The 15569-nt window shown below is 36.9% G+C and overlaps 1 protein-coding gene across 16 annotated transcripts in view; it reads right to left on the bottom strand.

Moving 5' to 3' along the window:
* Dlg1 (discs large MAGUK scaffold protein 1) overlaps nucleotides 1–15569 on the bottom strand; it is a 187041-nt gene that overhangs the window by 49733 nt on the left and 121739 nt on the right. For all 16 annotated transcript variants that reach the window (XM_055624814.1, XM_055624817.1, XM_055624807.1 and 13 more), the window contains 3 exons: nucleotides 13771–13915; nucleotides 8835–8955; nucleotides 3771–3927 (listed from right to left, as the gene is read on the bottom strand). In XM_055624814.1, the coding sequence (XP_055480789.1) occupies nucleotides 3771–3927; nucleotides 8835–8955; nucleotides 13771–13915 (423 nt within the window). The remainder of the gene's footprint in view (nucleotides 1–3770; nucleotides 3928–8834; nucleotides 8956–13770; nucleotides 13916–15569) is intronic.

Genomic DNA, 15569 nt, shown 5'->3' with positions numbered 1-15569 from the left:
TTACAACCTTAGGTAATAATACGTCACTATGCAGTACTGTTTAATGGAAATTACCCTTCTGTGTTTAAGGATATTATTAAGTAGGAATGGTGATTACTGCAGTATTTTTTAAAGAAAAAACAGAGCCTACTTAATAGGACTAAATCATAGAAGTCTCAAGAATTATCACTCATACCTTAAAAATCAAAACCATCTGAGTAAGTATAGAAACACTAAATGCACCAGGGGTATTGGAATTTAAAGAGACTCAAGTAGAGTAATATCCAGAAAATAACAAGACTCCCATGGTCACTCTCTCCCTTGGCAGAATGGTGAGGGAAGGAGGAAATAGGAAGAAATAAGCTAAAGCTTTACTCAACATCAGCATGGTTTCATGTAGACTAGGGAAACATAAAGCTTCCGAGAAACCACAGGCAAGTCTATTTCCAACCTGTCAACCTCGTTCCCATTGATTTTGACCGTTTATTCAGATAAATGTTTAGGAAATGTAAAGGGCATTCAAGACAGAGCCTACTAAATTTAGCTCATGATAATATCTGACAGTCTAAGTGCTAAAAACTTACACTGAAGAAGCGTTAGCTGCCCCTGAAACCTGTCAAAATCAACAACAGGAACTCTTTACTTTCAGTTGCTGAGAGACAGAAGTGCACAGAGAGAGGTACAATAAAGCCTGCCAAGTCAGCATAGACAAAGAGGGTATAAAATAGAAAACAGAGAAAAACCAAGGGAAGTTCAGAGAACACAAAGGAACTACAGCACCCAAATGTTGGCAGCTGAGTTATAATGCAGTTTTGAAAAATGGCAGTTCAGCTATAAAACATGAGATCTTGGAAATTTTATCAGTGCTCAGGAAATGCTTGCTCAATCCTACTCTCAAAAATAAAACAAGAAGTAGGCGTGGTAGCACACACCTTTAATCCCAGTACTCAGGGAAGCAGAGGCATGCTTGGTCTACTAAGCAAGTCCAGGACAGCCAAGGCTACACAGAGAAGCCTGCCTCAAATTCCCTCTTCTCCCCATCCCTACAAACAAACAAACAAATAAAAACAAAAAACCCCAAAATAACAAAAAAAAAAACATATAAAAAAAACAAAAAAGAAACAAAACAAAAACCACAAATAAAACATACTACTAAATTAAAAAGAAGCTACACAAAATACAACTCAGCTATAGACCATGTTCACAAAGGTTGATTTTTTAGCCTAAACCACAAACCATTCCTTATTCCTAGGATTTGTCCCTGACATACAAGTCACTCTATTACAGAATAATAATAATAATATATAGTAAGAACTTCAGGCTTAGTAACCAGTGCTTTTTACCTGCTGAATTATCTTGTGTGTACTACTTCATTTATTAGTTTATCCAAAATGTCTCACGATAGTTAAGATTATAAGACATGCAAAGATGGAAGAAAATATAATTCGTCAAGACAAAAAGAAATAATTTTAGTACTTAGGAAACTAAGGTAAAAAGATAGCCATGAGTTGCTGGCCACACTGGACTATATAAAAGAGAGTAGCAGGGCAGCCAGGGATTTGTGAGACCTTGCTATAAAGAAAAAAAAAAAAAGATTATTAAGAAAAAAATCATGATGATAATAATGCTAACATATGTAGAGACGATTTGGACCATGAATTTAGTGAATTTGAGCAAAAAAAAAACAACCATAAAAACTATAAAAAAAAGCCACATAAAATTGAGAGGAAAAAAAATGATAGATTTTATTTGAAAGACTTGGTAGTACAGTAAAATTGGCTGAAGAAATAAACAGGAAACTTGAACATAAGTCAAAACAAGTTTCTACTCAGTAGACCATGGCAGCTTAGTATCCAAGTGGGTTCCTAAGTAAGGGGAACAGGGACTGTCTCTGGTATGAACTCAGTGGCTGGCTCTTTGGCTACCACCCCGAGGGGGAAACAGCCTTGCCAGGCCACAGAGGAGGATAATGTAGCCAGTCCTGATGAGACTGGGTCAGATGGAAGGGGAGGAGGACCTCCCTTATCAGTGGACTTGGAGAGGGGAATGGGAAATGAGGGAGGGTGGGCAGGATTGGGATGGAACGAGGGAGGGGGCTACAGCTGGGATACAAAGTAAATAAACTGTAATTAATATAAAAAATAAAAATTTAATAAAAAAAAACCCAAAAAACAAGTTTCCAAGCTGAAACTTGGAAAACTAGGAAACTAGGAAAAAAAGAATGTGATGAAAAGAGAGATCATCGCATCATCTGTAGACCAGTATCAAAGATCATTTTTTTCTTTTCTGTTTTAATTTTTTTAAAATTAATTACAGTTTATTCACTTTGTATCCCAGCTGTAGCCTACTCCTTCATCCCCTCCCAATCCTTCCCTCCCTCTCTCTTCTCCTCCTGTGGCCCTCCCCAAGTCCACTGATAGGGGAGGTCCTCCTCTCCTTCCCTCTGACCCTAGCCTATCAGGTCTCATCAGACCTGTCTGTATTGTCTTCCTCTGTGGTCTGGTAAGGCTGCTCCCCTGCTCAGGGGGAGGTGATCAAAGAGCCAGCCACTGAGTTCATGTCAGAGACAGTCTCTGCTCCCATTACTAGGTAACCAACTTGGAGACTGAGCTGCCCTGCCAACAGCTACATCTGTGCAGGGGTTCTAGGTTATCTCCATGCATGGTCCTTGGTTGGAGTATCAGTCTCAGAAAAGACCCCTGTGCCGATTTTTTGGTTCTGTTGCTCTCTTTGTGGAGCTCCTGTCTCTTCCAGGTCTTTCATCTCCCCCTTCTTTCATAAGATTCCCTGCACTCTGCCCAAAGCTTGGCTATGATTCTCAGCATTTGCTTTGATATACCCTGTTGGGTAGAGTCTTTCAGAGTGGTAGGCTCTGTGGTAGGCTCCTGTCCTGTTCCCTGTTTTCTTCCTCTTCCAATGTCTGTCCCATTTGCCTGAGTGAGGATTGATCATCTTACCCAGGGTCCTCCTCCTTGCTGAGCTTCTTTAGGTGCACAGATTTTAGTCTGTTTATCCTATCCATACACTTGTAAGTGAGTATATACCATATGTGTCTTCCTGCTTTTGGGATACCTCACTCAGGATGATCTTTTCTAGTTCCCACCATTTGCCTGAGAGATACTAACAAAGACCTTCCAAAACTAATAAAGGTCATGTAGGATGGCAAATCAGGTAGAGGCACTTGGCAAACGAGCCTGTTAACCTGCATCTGATATTCTCAGCCCATAGTAAAAAGAACTGACTTCTGAAGACTGTCTTTTTGACCTTCACCCACAGCATGCATGCTCACTACCACTCATACCCACTACTTTAAAAAAGTGCTGAAAGTGAAAAAAAATGACAAGTCCTGTATTCTGTGAAATTATGGTGAGTGGAGGTGAATTAAAGACAGCTTAACAAATCAAGTCCTGAAGTAAAAATACACTGAGGAACATTATAGGGTAAATAAACAGTAAAGGTGTGATACTGAAACCTACAAGAATTACTAATTAATAACTGTAGTCCAGATGAGGATGTAGTTCAGTGGTGGAACACTCGCCTTGTAGCTGTGACTCCCTAGGTTCAGCCTGAGCACCACAAATAACAGTAACTATTATATAACAACAAACACTCTTAGATGCAGAATGTGTCAAGGTTAAAAAAAAAAAAAAACCAAAACCAAACCCGAAAAACAACCAAACAAAACAACAAAACTGAACTCTACAATGCTTATCAGAAATACACTTTTAAAATATTTTGAATCATTGCAGGTCATAGTAAAGACAATAAAAACATCTAAGTATCAGACCTACCGATATAATACGATCTCCCTTCCTGAGCTCTCCACTTAGATCAGCAGGTCCTCCAGCCAGGATGAAGGAGATAAATATCCCTTCTCCATCTTCACCTCCCACAATGTTGAAGCCAAGTCCTGTTGAACCACGATGAAGAATAACTTTTCTAGGTTCCCTAAAAATTAAGAAAAAAAATTAAATACCTTAGAAATGTTATGCAGAGCTCGAACATTCAGTAGGAAAGGACACTACTGATGACTTCTATGGGGGAGGAGTCCTTCTCTGGAGCCCTGGCTGACCTTCAAGTCAACTATCTGGCCTAAATTCCCAGCAATCCATCCAGTCTCCTGAGTACTTGGGTTAGAAGCCTGTGTCACTATATCAAGTTGATATTCTTATATTACCAAACAACACACAAAGCTAAAACAAAAATAACAAAACAGAAATGTTATATAAAAGTCGTTTCAAAATGACAAAGGAAGAAGAAAGAAAAAGAAAAAAAAAACATCTAATTTTTTTATAAAAGCACAACACAACCACCACCAGCACCAAACAATATGTAAGAAATAATACATATGGATCTGGAAGAGAAGAGAGGAGTGAATTCCAGCAAAAGTTTTTTGGTTGTTTGTTTTTGGTTTTTCGAGATAGGTTTTCTCTGTGTAGATTTGGCTGTCCTAGACTCACTTTGTAGACCAGGCTGGCCCCGAAATCACAGAGATCCACCTGCCTCTGCCTCCCAGAGTACTGGGATTACAGCGCCCAGCTCAAATCACATTTTTTGTTCAAAGAATAAAAACAGTGCTAAAGATAATATAAAAGTAGTACATACAAAAAGCCAGGAAAATTTGACATGGGTGCACCACTGCCTGAGAAGTCATCACATTACTATTTCTTAGATAAATACCTTCCTTTAGTTGCAAAGACATCATTCCACTAGTCAGTATAAGACATTCCCTTTTGCTAAGGAAAAGACTCTACCCCTTTCTAGCCTCTGACAAATGAAAAGAAAATGTTCTGTCATTTCCCACAGAAAACACGTACCTATCCTTTCTCATATCACCCACCTCCATCAAATGAACAAACTTTTAATAAAATCTCCTTACTGGTTTAGATATATTGCAATTATGAAGATGAAATTAGAGATCTCCTAGGCATTATGGGTTGCCATGCTACCTTGAAAAATGCCATCTCCAAACTTTTTAGATAAAATAATTATATTTTAACACTTGTAGTCCTAGCTCCTTGAAAGGCCAAACAAAGTATGAGAATTATTTAGAATCATGATCTAAGACCACCCAGGCATACCCACACACACATAGAGAAGGAAAGAGACAGATAGAGAGCCAAATATACACAAAGGACTATTACTCAGAAAGATGAATGAAGATTTGATACATGCTAACCCACAAGTGAACCTTGACAACACTTGCTGTGAAATGTCAGTCACAAAAGATACATTGCATGATTCTGCTTACATAACTTATCTAGATGAAGGAAATTCATGACCCTTGAGAGACTCAAGCTATCAACAGCCAGGAGTGGATTCGTTTGTGATGTTTAAAAGGTTTAGAAATGGCTATTAGTAATAGCAACATACACTGAGCATAATATATCTGAAATATACACTGTGAAAATGGCTAACACTTTGATTTTATGACACACACATTTTATCAGATTAAAAAGTAACAACAGACTACAAATTGTTATGCTGCACATCTTATATATTATTGTGTGTATGGGGGGGGCATCCATGTGTGCAGGCCCAAGGAAAATCTCAGCTGTCATCCCTCAGGTGTCTTCTACCTTCAAAGATACAATCTCTCACTGTCTTGGACCTTGCCAAATGGGAGGAGCTGGTTGGCAAATGCCTTAGGAATTCACCTGTTTCAGCTTCCCCAGTGCTGGGACTGCAAGTGTGCTACCAACACGGCTTTTTAAAATGCGGGCTGGGGTGTGTGTGTCAAACTTATTTAGGTCTTCCAACTGAGCCATTCCCCAGCCCTATCTGTAAACTTAATATTCATAAAATTTATGGCATGTGAGCATCTGAATAAAACTAATCTTTAAAAAAATTTTATTTATTTATTGTTTTGTGTTTTTGTGTTTTTTTTTTTTTTTTTTTAAGTTTTGTGAGACAGTCTCAGTATGTAGCTCTGGCTATCCTTGAACTCACTATATAGAACAGGTTGGCCTCAGAATTACAGAGATCCACCTGCTCCTTCCTCCCAAGTGCTGGGATTAAAGGTATGCACTACGTAGGCTCACTTCTGAACTTTAGAACTTTATTTTTGAAGGGGAGTTGAGAATGTGTGACAACCTCTCAAAAGGCTTTGGCTTAAACTGTGTAGGACTTCCAATGTCTGGGCAAAGATACTGTACTTTATTGTTTGGACAAAGGAGCATACTTCTCAAATGGGACTGACATAATGCCCACCATTTCAAGAAGACTATTCAGTAACCAACCATTTGACTTTCACATTAGTATGGAATAGGCAGGTCTGTTGTGTTAAATGTCTAACAAATACTCTAGATATGGGATATGCAGAGAGCCTGGATGGGGACGGGAATGAAAATGCAACTAGAACTTACCCTTTAATTGGCAAAATATGTAAAGATATTAAACAGTGACTATTCATTCAGAAAACAGAAATTCTGTTCTTTCTCCTAATTTTCATTATCAGGCTAACTAATGCGCATTTATTTTGTTTCCAACACTGCTAACCCAGAAACAAGATAAACTCGTCTATACTTAGAGACATCACTGCTTCTTTTCTTTTTAAAGATGTCTTTTCATTTTATATGTAGGAGTGCTTGCCCTAATGTATGCAAGAGCACCAACCACATGTGTGCTTGGAGCTTACAGAGGTCAAAGAGGGCATTAGACCCTCTAAAGCTACAGTCTCACAAGGGTACTGGAGCTGAGCCTAGATCCTCTTCAAGAGCAGTGAATCCTAAAAGCACTGAACCATGTCTCTAGCTCTGAGCCCAGTTTCTTAATCTATAGATCCCAGTCCTACACAGAGTCCATAATGACTGTGGGACTGATGAAAAAATTTCGCAACAGTAAAAGGTTTCTGAAGGTACAAAAAATTAATTCAAAATCATGTGTGTGACTCTTCGGTGTTTCTGCTAGCTGTCACCTATGCTGCATCATGGGACAACACTGCAGCCTTACTTCGTAACGTATCACATGTGCACTCTGCCTTGTACATGCCACCTCACTCACACATGCTCCTTGAAAACCCTTATCTAAGATCTAACACTGAGCACTGGAAACACAATGCTCGTTCAGAACCACATGCTTTGATCACAGAAACAATGACTTTTAATATTTTGCAACCATTCATTTTAGTATGTAAATATTAATGTAGTGTATCTTTGGATTGTATAATATTAGGCTCGATTTAAAAAAAATTGGTATTCGAATTGATAACTTGGGTTTCAGAAAAACAAACAAAATACTAAATGAATTATTGGGATCAGGAGAGAATATCTAACAATTCTTGAAGTTCTAGAATATGCAACAATTCTAGCCATACTTCTGTTATGTGCTGCATTTTTATGTAATATGGTGTTCTCAGCAAACAGAATGTTGTCCAATGCTGAAAAATGTTGAGGAAATTCTATAGCCTTCAGTGTTAAACATTTAGCCAAGATTTTTAAAAAAATTATTCAGTTTTAAAAATTACATTTTACTCATTTCTTATATGTGTTGGGTGGGGTATACACATATGCAAGTCAGAACACAAACTGTAGGAACTGGTTCTCGCCTTTCACCATGCTGGTTCCAGATCTGAACTCAGGTTGTCAGGCTTGGTGGCAGCTACCATCATCTGCTAAGCCATCTTACTGATCCCAAGACTGAATTCTTTATATTATAATAAACAAGTACATCTATCTGATTAGTGTAAGATCTGGTTTTTAATTTTCTATAAGATTTTATTTTAATTTTACGTGCTTTAGTGTTTTGTCTGCATTTATGTCTGTGCACCACGTGGAATGCCGCAGGAGACAAGAAGGCGGCCTCAGATTCCCTCAAAATGGAGTTACATGAGGCTGTTAGCAATACGGTGGGTGCTGGGAATGAAACCCAATTCCTCCAGAAGAGCAAACAGTGCTCTTAAACACTGAGCAATCTTTCTAACCCTGGTCTTTAATAAATGGTAAAAACTGTATAGAGAGCAAAGATATTTTAAAATAAATTATTTTATCAGTAAATGTTTGATTTTTACATTTTATATGCCTATATATCTGGGAATCGTGTAAAATTTCTGCTGAGAAAGGGGCTGTGAAGACAAAAAGTTTAGGAACTAAGTCTAGTATTTGCAGTATAACAAGAAAAGTCACAATTGAAACAAACATAAAAGTTCAAAGCCAATAATGCTAACAATAATGAAAGTAATAAAAACATTTATCTGAAATTACTAAGACCATAACACTAAATGCTGCAGTTGATATGAAGTACTTGCAAAAATTACAAAGTAAACTATATGCAGTGTCTCATTATTACAGTGAATGATGGGAAAAGGAGCGAAAATATTTAACTTCTTAGGCATAAACTCTAGTGCAGCTACTACTGTTAGATGAAAGCAATTTTTTGGTGTCTGAGTATCAACAATATGTATCAAGCAATAACAGTATCACTGGCTGATTTCTGAACACTAATTAAATACTCGCTATAGTAATCTATGACATGTTTTGAAAAAAAAATACAAAGTTAGCTTAAAGGATGTATCAATATATTCTTTAATTTTATCTAGGCTAATTTTTTCCCCTTTCTTTTGGGACAAGGTTTTATCTGTAATCCAGATGAATGCAGAACTTGCTAATGTAACCTAACCTTGAACTTGACTCATGACCTTACCGCTTCAGCCTTTTTAGTGCTGGAACTACAGGCATACAAAACAATTTAAATTAATTTTTAACGACAACTTATCTTGCCTTAAGAGGGCAGAAAGCAGTATTTTAGAAAGGAATAAAAATTACTTAATAGCCCTAAAAAAGGTGGTTCTCTTTTGTGGCTAATGAAAATTCTACTTAACAGTTGGCTTTATGTAAGACGATAAATATGTTCCTTACCTAGTGATCTCATCATCTCCAAGCACTGTTTTAGAAATGGGTGAGTATCTGGCTGGTGACGTTGGCGTCTGGCCCAAGTAGGAAGATGGGCTAACATGGTTATCAACAGACTGAGAAGAAGCTTCAAAATAAATTGAGAAAATATATCAAAAGTTAAAGACACCACTTAGTACTTCAATAAAGCTAAAGTAAAATTATTTTCACTACTTTGTGCAACAGAATTTAGTAAAGAAGATTTGTCAGTTAGAAACAACGTATGAGCTCAGTTTTCGGGTAAAAACTGGTTTTAACATTCAGATCCATGAACCTAATTTATTTCACTTGCACTCTTTTGAGAAAATACAACTAATAAAAAAAAATTTTTATAATAGCTGATTTGCAAAATTAAATCTAGAAAAGGCTGAATATTGTCACAGAAAGGACTAAAATATGATGTATAATAAATATTAATATTTATTATTAACTTTATGTGTATGGGTGTTTAGCCTGCACGCATGTTTGTGCATCATGTGCAAGTCTGTTGTCCACAGAGGCTGGAAGAGCTGCCAGGCCCTCTGGGACTGGAGTTACAGGTCTTGAGCTGCCAGCACTCTTAAACACTGAGTCATCTTTACAGCCCTGAACATTCTGTTAAGAAGTCCTTTGTAGACTTAAAACAAGAAAACCAAAAGTACACAGGTTCACAATTCATAATGAATGGAGACCACAAGTTTAAAAATAGTTAAGAAAAGCCTTATACCAGTTCATAACTGTCAACCCAACTTGTACCTATTTTTAATATGCCCACAAAGAGTGGAAATCTGTTAAAAAGCAAAAAATTTAAAAAGTAAAAATTACCTGTTGCTTCATTTCTATAATAATATCATATGAACAAAGCAATGCAATGAAAACTATAGCACAGAGCTATATACTATACAACTCCTGACCACACTTTGCAGACCCAGGAAAGGAACATTTTAGTTAATTGTTTACAAAGACACCATCCTTGAATTATCTGAATCATTGGCAAAACATAGAAAGCAATAAAGCATTTCAAAATTATCTGCAATGTTTAACATTTTTATTATCAACCATTAGTTTTCCTTACATTGTATTATTAAGCATCTTCTAAAGCTGGAGACCCATGGGGAGTATATATAGAAGTGATGAGGTTATTAGTCAAAGCAACTATAGCAGCTCGCCTTCAATGAAGAATTGAAGGGATCTGAATAAAAGACAATGGGAAATGACTGAACTGTATGGTATAAGGAGAAAATGCACACTCTACGAAAAAGGAATCTGCCTCTATATACACCTCTATACCATATATAAAGGAAGCGTGTATGTCATCTCCTGCCAGTATAATCTAGACAGCCAGTGGTATCACAGGTGTGCAGGCCCCAGCAGCAATCCTTTCTAACTAGTTCCAAGTTATTCTTTTACATTTGTGTCAAATACTTCCTAGCAACTGTTCTCAACTTTAAAGTCCAAAGTCTTTCCTCTGTGATATGTTTATTGATTTGTGACCCTTAAGTTTCTTCACTGTATACATCATGTTTGTATACAACAAAATCCAAACTAACAATAACAAAACAAGTGAACAAAAAATTTTATTAAACGCCAAAATTTTAAAGAGGTAAATTCCCTTGGTAGAGTTAGGCTACTTCTCTGCGCAGCAGATCCTTTCTGAGCCCTTACCTCACGTGTCAGTCTCTCTGGCAGCAAGCGCTAAAAATTATGCTTCTATCAATTAACCCAAAGGAAGATAAAACACTGCTACCTCTTATACCTGAAATCTTAACATGATCCACAGAAAAATGATGGAATAAAGGAACCCAGTTTATTATGAATTATCAGAACCAATGACCCAAGACCTTCAAGGTTTCTACAAGAAGTAGAACTTGGAAGTGAATGTGAGAAGGGGCTGCGGCTAGATCCTGAGTTTAACAGAAAAGAATAAAAGCTGAATGTGAGGAGATAGAAAAGCACGGCCATTTGAGTGTCAGAAATTATGTCAGATATAGTGATGAGCCTTGTCATTAGCAACAAGCACACTTATTCCTGTCCACTGATTTTTGGTTATCTTTATTTCAATGGCCTTATCTAAGTTAGAAATATTGATTGTGCCTCTCTAGTTTATGGACAACTTCCATAATCATCATCTTATTATACTGCTTCCGTATCCTTGCCAAAAGATTTTTTTTTTCATCTAGTAATCAACTGTTTCCTAGCTCTGACATCTGCTCACTTATACACTGCCTCTTCCAGAAAATCCCTTTTCTATAATCTTTGACAATCGCCTCCTAAATCAAATGTGATCTAATTCTCTTTTCTGCAGAGATAATGAATGATAAAAAACATGGGCAGTCTCATATTTACTAAGTTTAATAGAATTTAGAACTAAAATCTTCCCAAAAACAAAAATTCCAAGTATATACAGATGAATTCCTTGATAAATTACACTGTGAATGTAATTTATCATGTTAACAGGATAATGGATAAAAATAATCTCTGTAAATAAAAAAATTTATGCAATTTTAAAACTTTAAAGTAAACTATAAATTGGGAATAAAAATTAGTTTTCTTAACTTCATAATGTGAATCTACAAAAGTCCTGGGAGATGCTATTTTCCTAGAGTTGAGATTGTGGCAGTGATATGGATTTTCTTTTCATTTTAGAATACCTTTTGCTCTAATTTAAAGAAGCAAATGACAAGAGTACTGACAGACATTCGATATCTACATTTAACACTAACAGATACACACATATAGACACATGTGTCTTTTTTAGAACAAGCAGATTTAATGCCATCCCTTCCCTTTTTACTGGACTGAGGGAGCCTCAGCTGTCCCTGGTAGTTTTCCTATTCACTCTCACTGAGAATCATTCCTCATCTCCTTTATTTTACACCTACTCCTTAATCTCTAAGAAGACGACTTCCTGTCATTGTACTTTCAAATCTCCAGCTATGTTCTCCATTGAAAGGACAGGAATGAAGAAAGCGGTTGAAACACTGTTGGGAAGGAAAGATAAAAGAACTGGAAGTGCAAAGAAATACCATCAACAAACCATAAAGCCTAACCTGAAAAACCCATTAGGGAAACAGATATAAGGAGGCAAAGAAATGAAGTCAATGCCGGAAGGTCAAATGAGGTTGAACCAAAAGAAGAGCAGTGACTAAGCTGATGGCTGTGAATTATTTAAAATTATTAAAGTTGATGAAGGTATTGACAGTTATTCAAAGGGTCAAAAGTGTTAGAAGTACTTATGTACTCAAGCTGAAGTGGAGGGCAGGAGAAAAAGCAAGAAATCAAGACACCAGAAAGCCAGGTTTTACATGAGCTAGTGTAGCTTTCCACCATCTCTAAGAATGGCAATGTAAATAAACATGGCGAGAAAGATAATAGAACATTCAATGAAGAAAGCCAGATCTGTAAGGGAGACTCAAATGATTATAAAACAGGGAATACGTAGTTAAGCTGGATGCAAGGTCTTGCAAGGGATTAGGAAGGCAAACTATGAAAATAAATTTAAATGCTTAAAAACCACAAAATAAATTATTCATTTGTTTCACATACTAGATAAATTTAATTTATAAGCATATCTAAAATTCAAAATTGTAATTGCATGAGATGGAGAATGGCAATAAAATATAAAGTTGAGCTAGCTAAGGTAAGCTACAATTGTCTCAATGTTCTATTTGTTCATTAACAGGAACAAGAAAAAAAAAACCAGCTAAATATTCCACCAGACTTACACAATAAACAACAGTCATTATTACTACTTCAGGATTAGCTCTTTCACTTAAAAAATGCTATGTCATTATCATGAAAGGCCTAATTTAATAAAAAAATATTTTTCTGTTTAATGTTTTTCTAGCTAGTAACCTGGCTATTTGTAATAATGTTTGATCAAAATTAGGATATCAATGATTAGTTTGTTGAAGAGCTGTCCCAGATTTGTACATGGCTGTCCTAAAGAGTCAATATTCAAAGTCAGACTGATAACTGATTGACAAGCCAGACCATTCTTTAAATTACAAATAAACAGATAAAAAGTCATTTTGTAAAGTTTATGTACAAGACCAAGAACATGCAAGAATTTCAAGTAGCAGTGAGGTGTTTTGTTGATTAGAAAGGCTGAACATCATTAAGAAAATTATTTAATTGAGAAAAACACCAGTGTTTCTCAAAGAATAGTCAATGCACCAACTAGGAGCACCTGAATTAGTCTGCACAGAATAAAGCATTTGTTTATTTTTGTGTGCAAGCATATAACATGGATCTGCTTTACTTGCAAAATACCTTTAGTAACTGTTATTTAGAGAAAAGCTTGAGAATCTTAATATTGAAGATTATGATTTAATAGATTTAAAAATTTAGATTAAAGAATTTTTTCCCTTAAAAATTCATTTAAGTTTCCCTTAAAATATTCATTTTTGAAAGATTTTTATTTTTAATTATGTGTATATATGTTTGTGCACATGAGCACAGGTGCCTGAGGAGGGCAAAGAGGGCACTGCCAGCCCTCAGGAGGCAGAGGCAGCAGATCTCTGTGAGTTTGAGACTAGCCTGGTCTACAAAGTGAGTCCAGAACAACCAAGGCTATACAGAGAAACCCTGTCTCAAAAAACCAAACCAAACCAAACCAAAAAAACCCAGGACACTGGATCCTGAGCTGAATTTATAGGTGACTCTGAGCTACCTGAGGGGGTGCTGGGAACAAAAGTTGGAGCCACGTCACCTGAAAAGCCAATTCTTTCTTTCTTTTGAGATTGGCCTTAAATTATTTTTGCAGTGCTGATCCTCCTGTTCCCCCATCTCCCCAACAGTGGGTATATAAGTATATAATATTTTTATGATGCCTAATCTTTTTTATTACCATATACTGGCAACATTATAGACAGTGTATTTGTGAAAAGAAGATACTTAAGCAACCTTAACCTATCACACTTACAGTTAGTGATGTCAGGTGGTGCATAGCCATCATTTATATACATACTTGTTGGCTTTGCCACTTTCAAATAAACAAAATCAGATGTGTTCTTTAAGGCAGTCACTGCTTCTTCATGAGTAACTTCTTCTAAACATACACTGTTCACCTATAAGAAAATAACAAGAGATAATATTTGAAGACATTTTACATGCTTTCTGGTTTTTAGTAAAAAACAATTACCCAAATGATATGATATATGAGAGAGTAATTTAAGGAAAACAAAGATGTGTGTAAAGAAAGATACCCATCTTTACTGTCTCTAATACAAGGAAACTGTTTTTTCATATGTTCATGAAATAGACAATTTTGATTCTAGCTTCTATCCCCAGCCTCAACTTTTTCTCACTCTTAGAGAAAGAATAGAGTATTGTAGGCACATTTTAATTATTTTAAGGAGAAGCAGTATTAAAATACAAAGTAAAAGTAAGCTATTCCTATCAAGCCCTATCCAGTTTGTAAAACCATGCACAAATACCATGACTACTGGTTTGTCATTAAATGTTGTTGCTTTGTTTGTTTCTTTTCTTTTAAATAGTTTTATTTGGGAAAAGTGCTTCTTAAAAAGGGCAGCTGCAAAAATACAGAGACCTCTGCAACAGTGACGTGTTTTAAGTGAAAGAACGGGTGGGTTCCAGGAAAGCAAGGCAGAGGGACAAATCTGAGTATCTCCCAAGCTATTCCAGGGATGAACAAAATGCAAAGGTGAACCAAATTCCCGACAAGGAATGCTAGCAGCTTAATTTTTGCTTGTTTTGTGAGTAGCCATACCCTCCCTTTTTGCTAGTGCAAACTGATTTCTCTAGCACAGGCAACACCTCAGCTTGAAATCCACTTGCCTACTTTTAAAGCTCAGGGACAGAATGAGGCAGTGATACCCACAAAAACAAACACTGAAGCTCATAACAGGGCCCCTCAAATGAGGACAAAGTTTTTTTCCAAAAAGTGCCTGGAATGAAAAGGCTAGACCGTAAAACATTCAAAACATCAGTGTGTGTGGACAACCAGGTCATTTAGCCTGTGGCCAAGCCAATTTCTAGAGACAGACAGACAGAGCTACTAGCACTGCTAGTAACGACTACACACATAGTGCTTGCTCCTTTAAGATCTACCTGCTACATGTGGCTGAAGCCACTAACCCACACCTGCCCACTAAGGCTAAGAATACTGCACCTATGCACGGATGGGAAGCTGCTCACCCACCAAGTCCATTGACCCCTAGGAGTTCACTGTCAACTCTGCATGATGGAATGCCACTCCATCCTTCATGGGTTTTTATATTTTCTATGCTAACTTCAACACATTTGCACCTGGTTCTGGTTACCCAGTAGTACTCCTTGTCTGAAGTTAAACAAGAGCTCAAAACCACAGGACAAGCACATGTGACGGGGACTAGGAGACAGGGAAGGTATATAAAACGCCAAAGGTGCAGGCCTCACGGAAATCGAGGAGCCCCCCTATATCCAGTGCAGAGAGCCACTTGACAACTTAGGTCCCTTTTGTCCCAACTGCCCCTATCCTTGAACTCCAAAGCATAGGCAGTGCTTTTCCCTTTGAACCTGGGGTCTCAAAATGAGTGTGCAAAGTCCACGAACACAACCTGGATGAAGCAGATGACACAACAAACCTACACAAACTGTCTGACAGTTAAATTCATGTTACAAAAAATACTAACTTTAAGATTTATTTCTGTAACATCTGAAACAGAGAAAACAACACCCTCTTAGGGAAAGGTGAGGGGTGGAGAAGCAGGCCCTGGGTAG

The sequence above is a fragment of the Psammomys obesus genome, unplaced genomic scaffold (assembly GCF_907164565.1).
Source record: "Psammomys obesus unplaced genomic scaffold, mPsaObe1.curated_primary_1811, whole genome shotgun sequence".
Classification (NCBI taxonomy): domain Eukaryota; kingdom Metazoa; phylum Chordata; class Mammalia; order Rodentia; family Muridae; genus Psammomys; species Psammomys obesus.
Note: the sequence above shows the minus strand (reverse complement) of the source record. Positions and strands in the feature narration are given on the sequence as shown.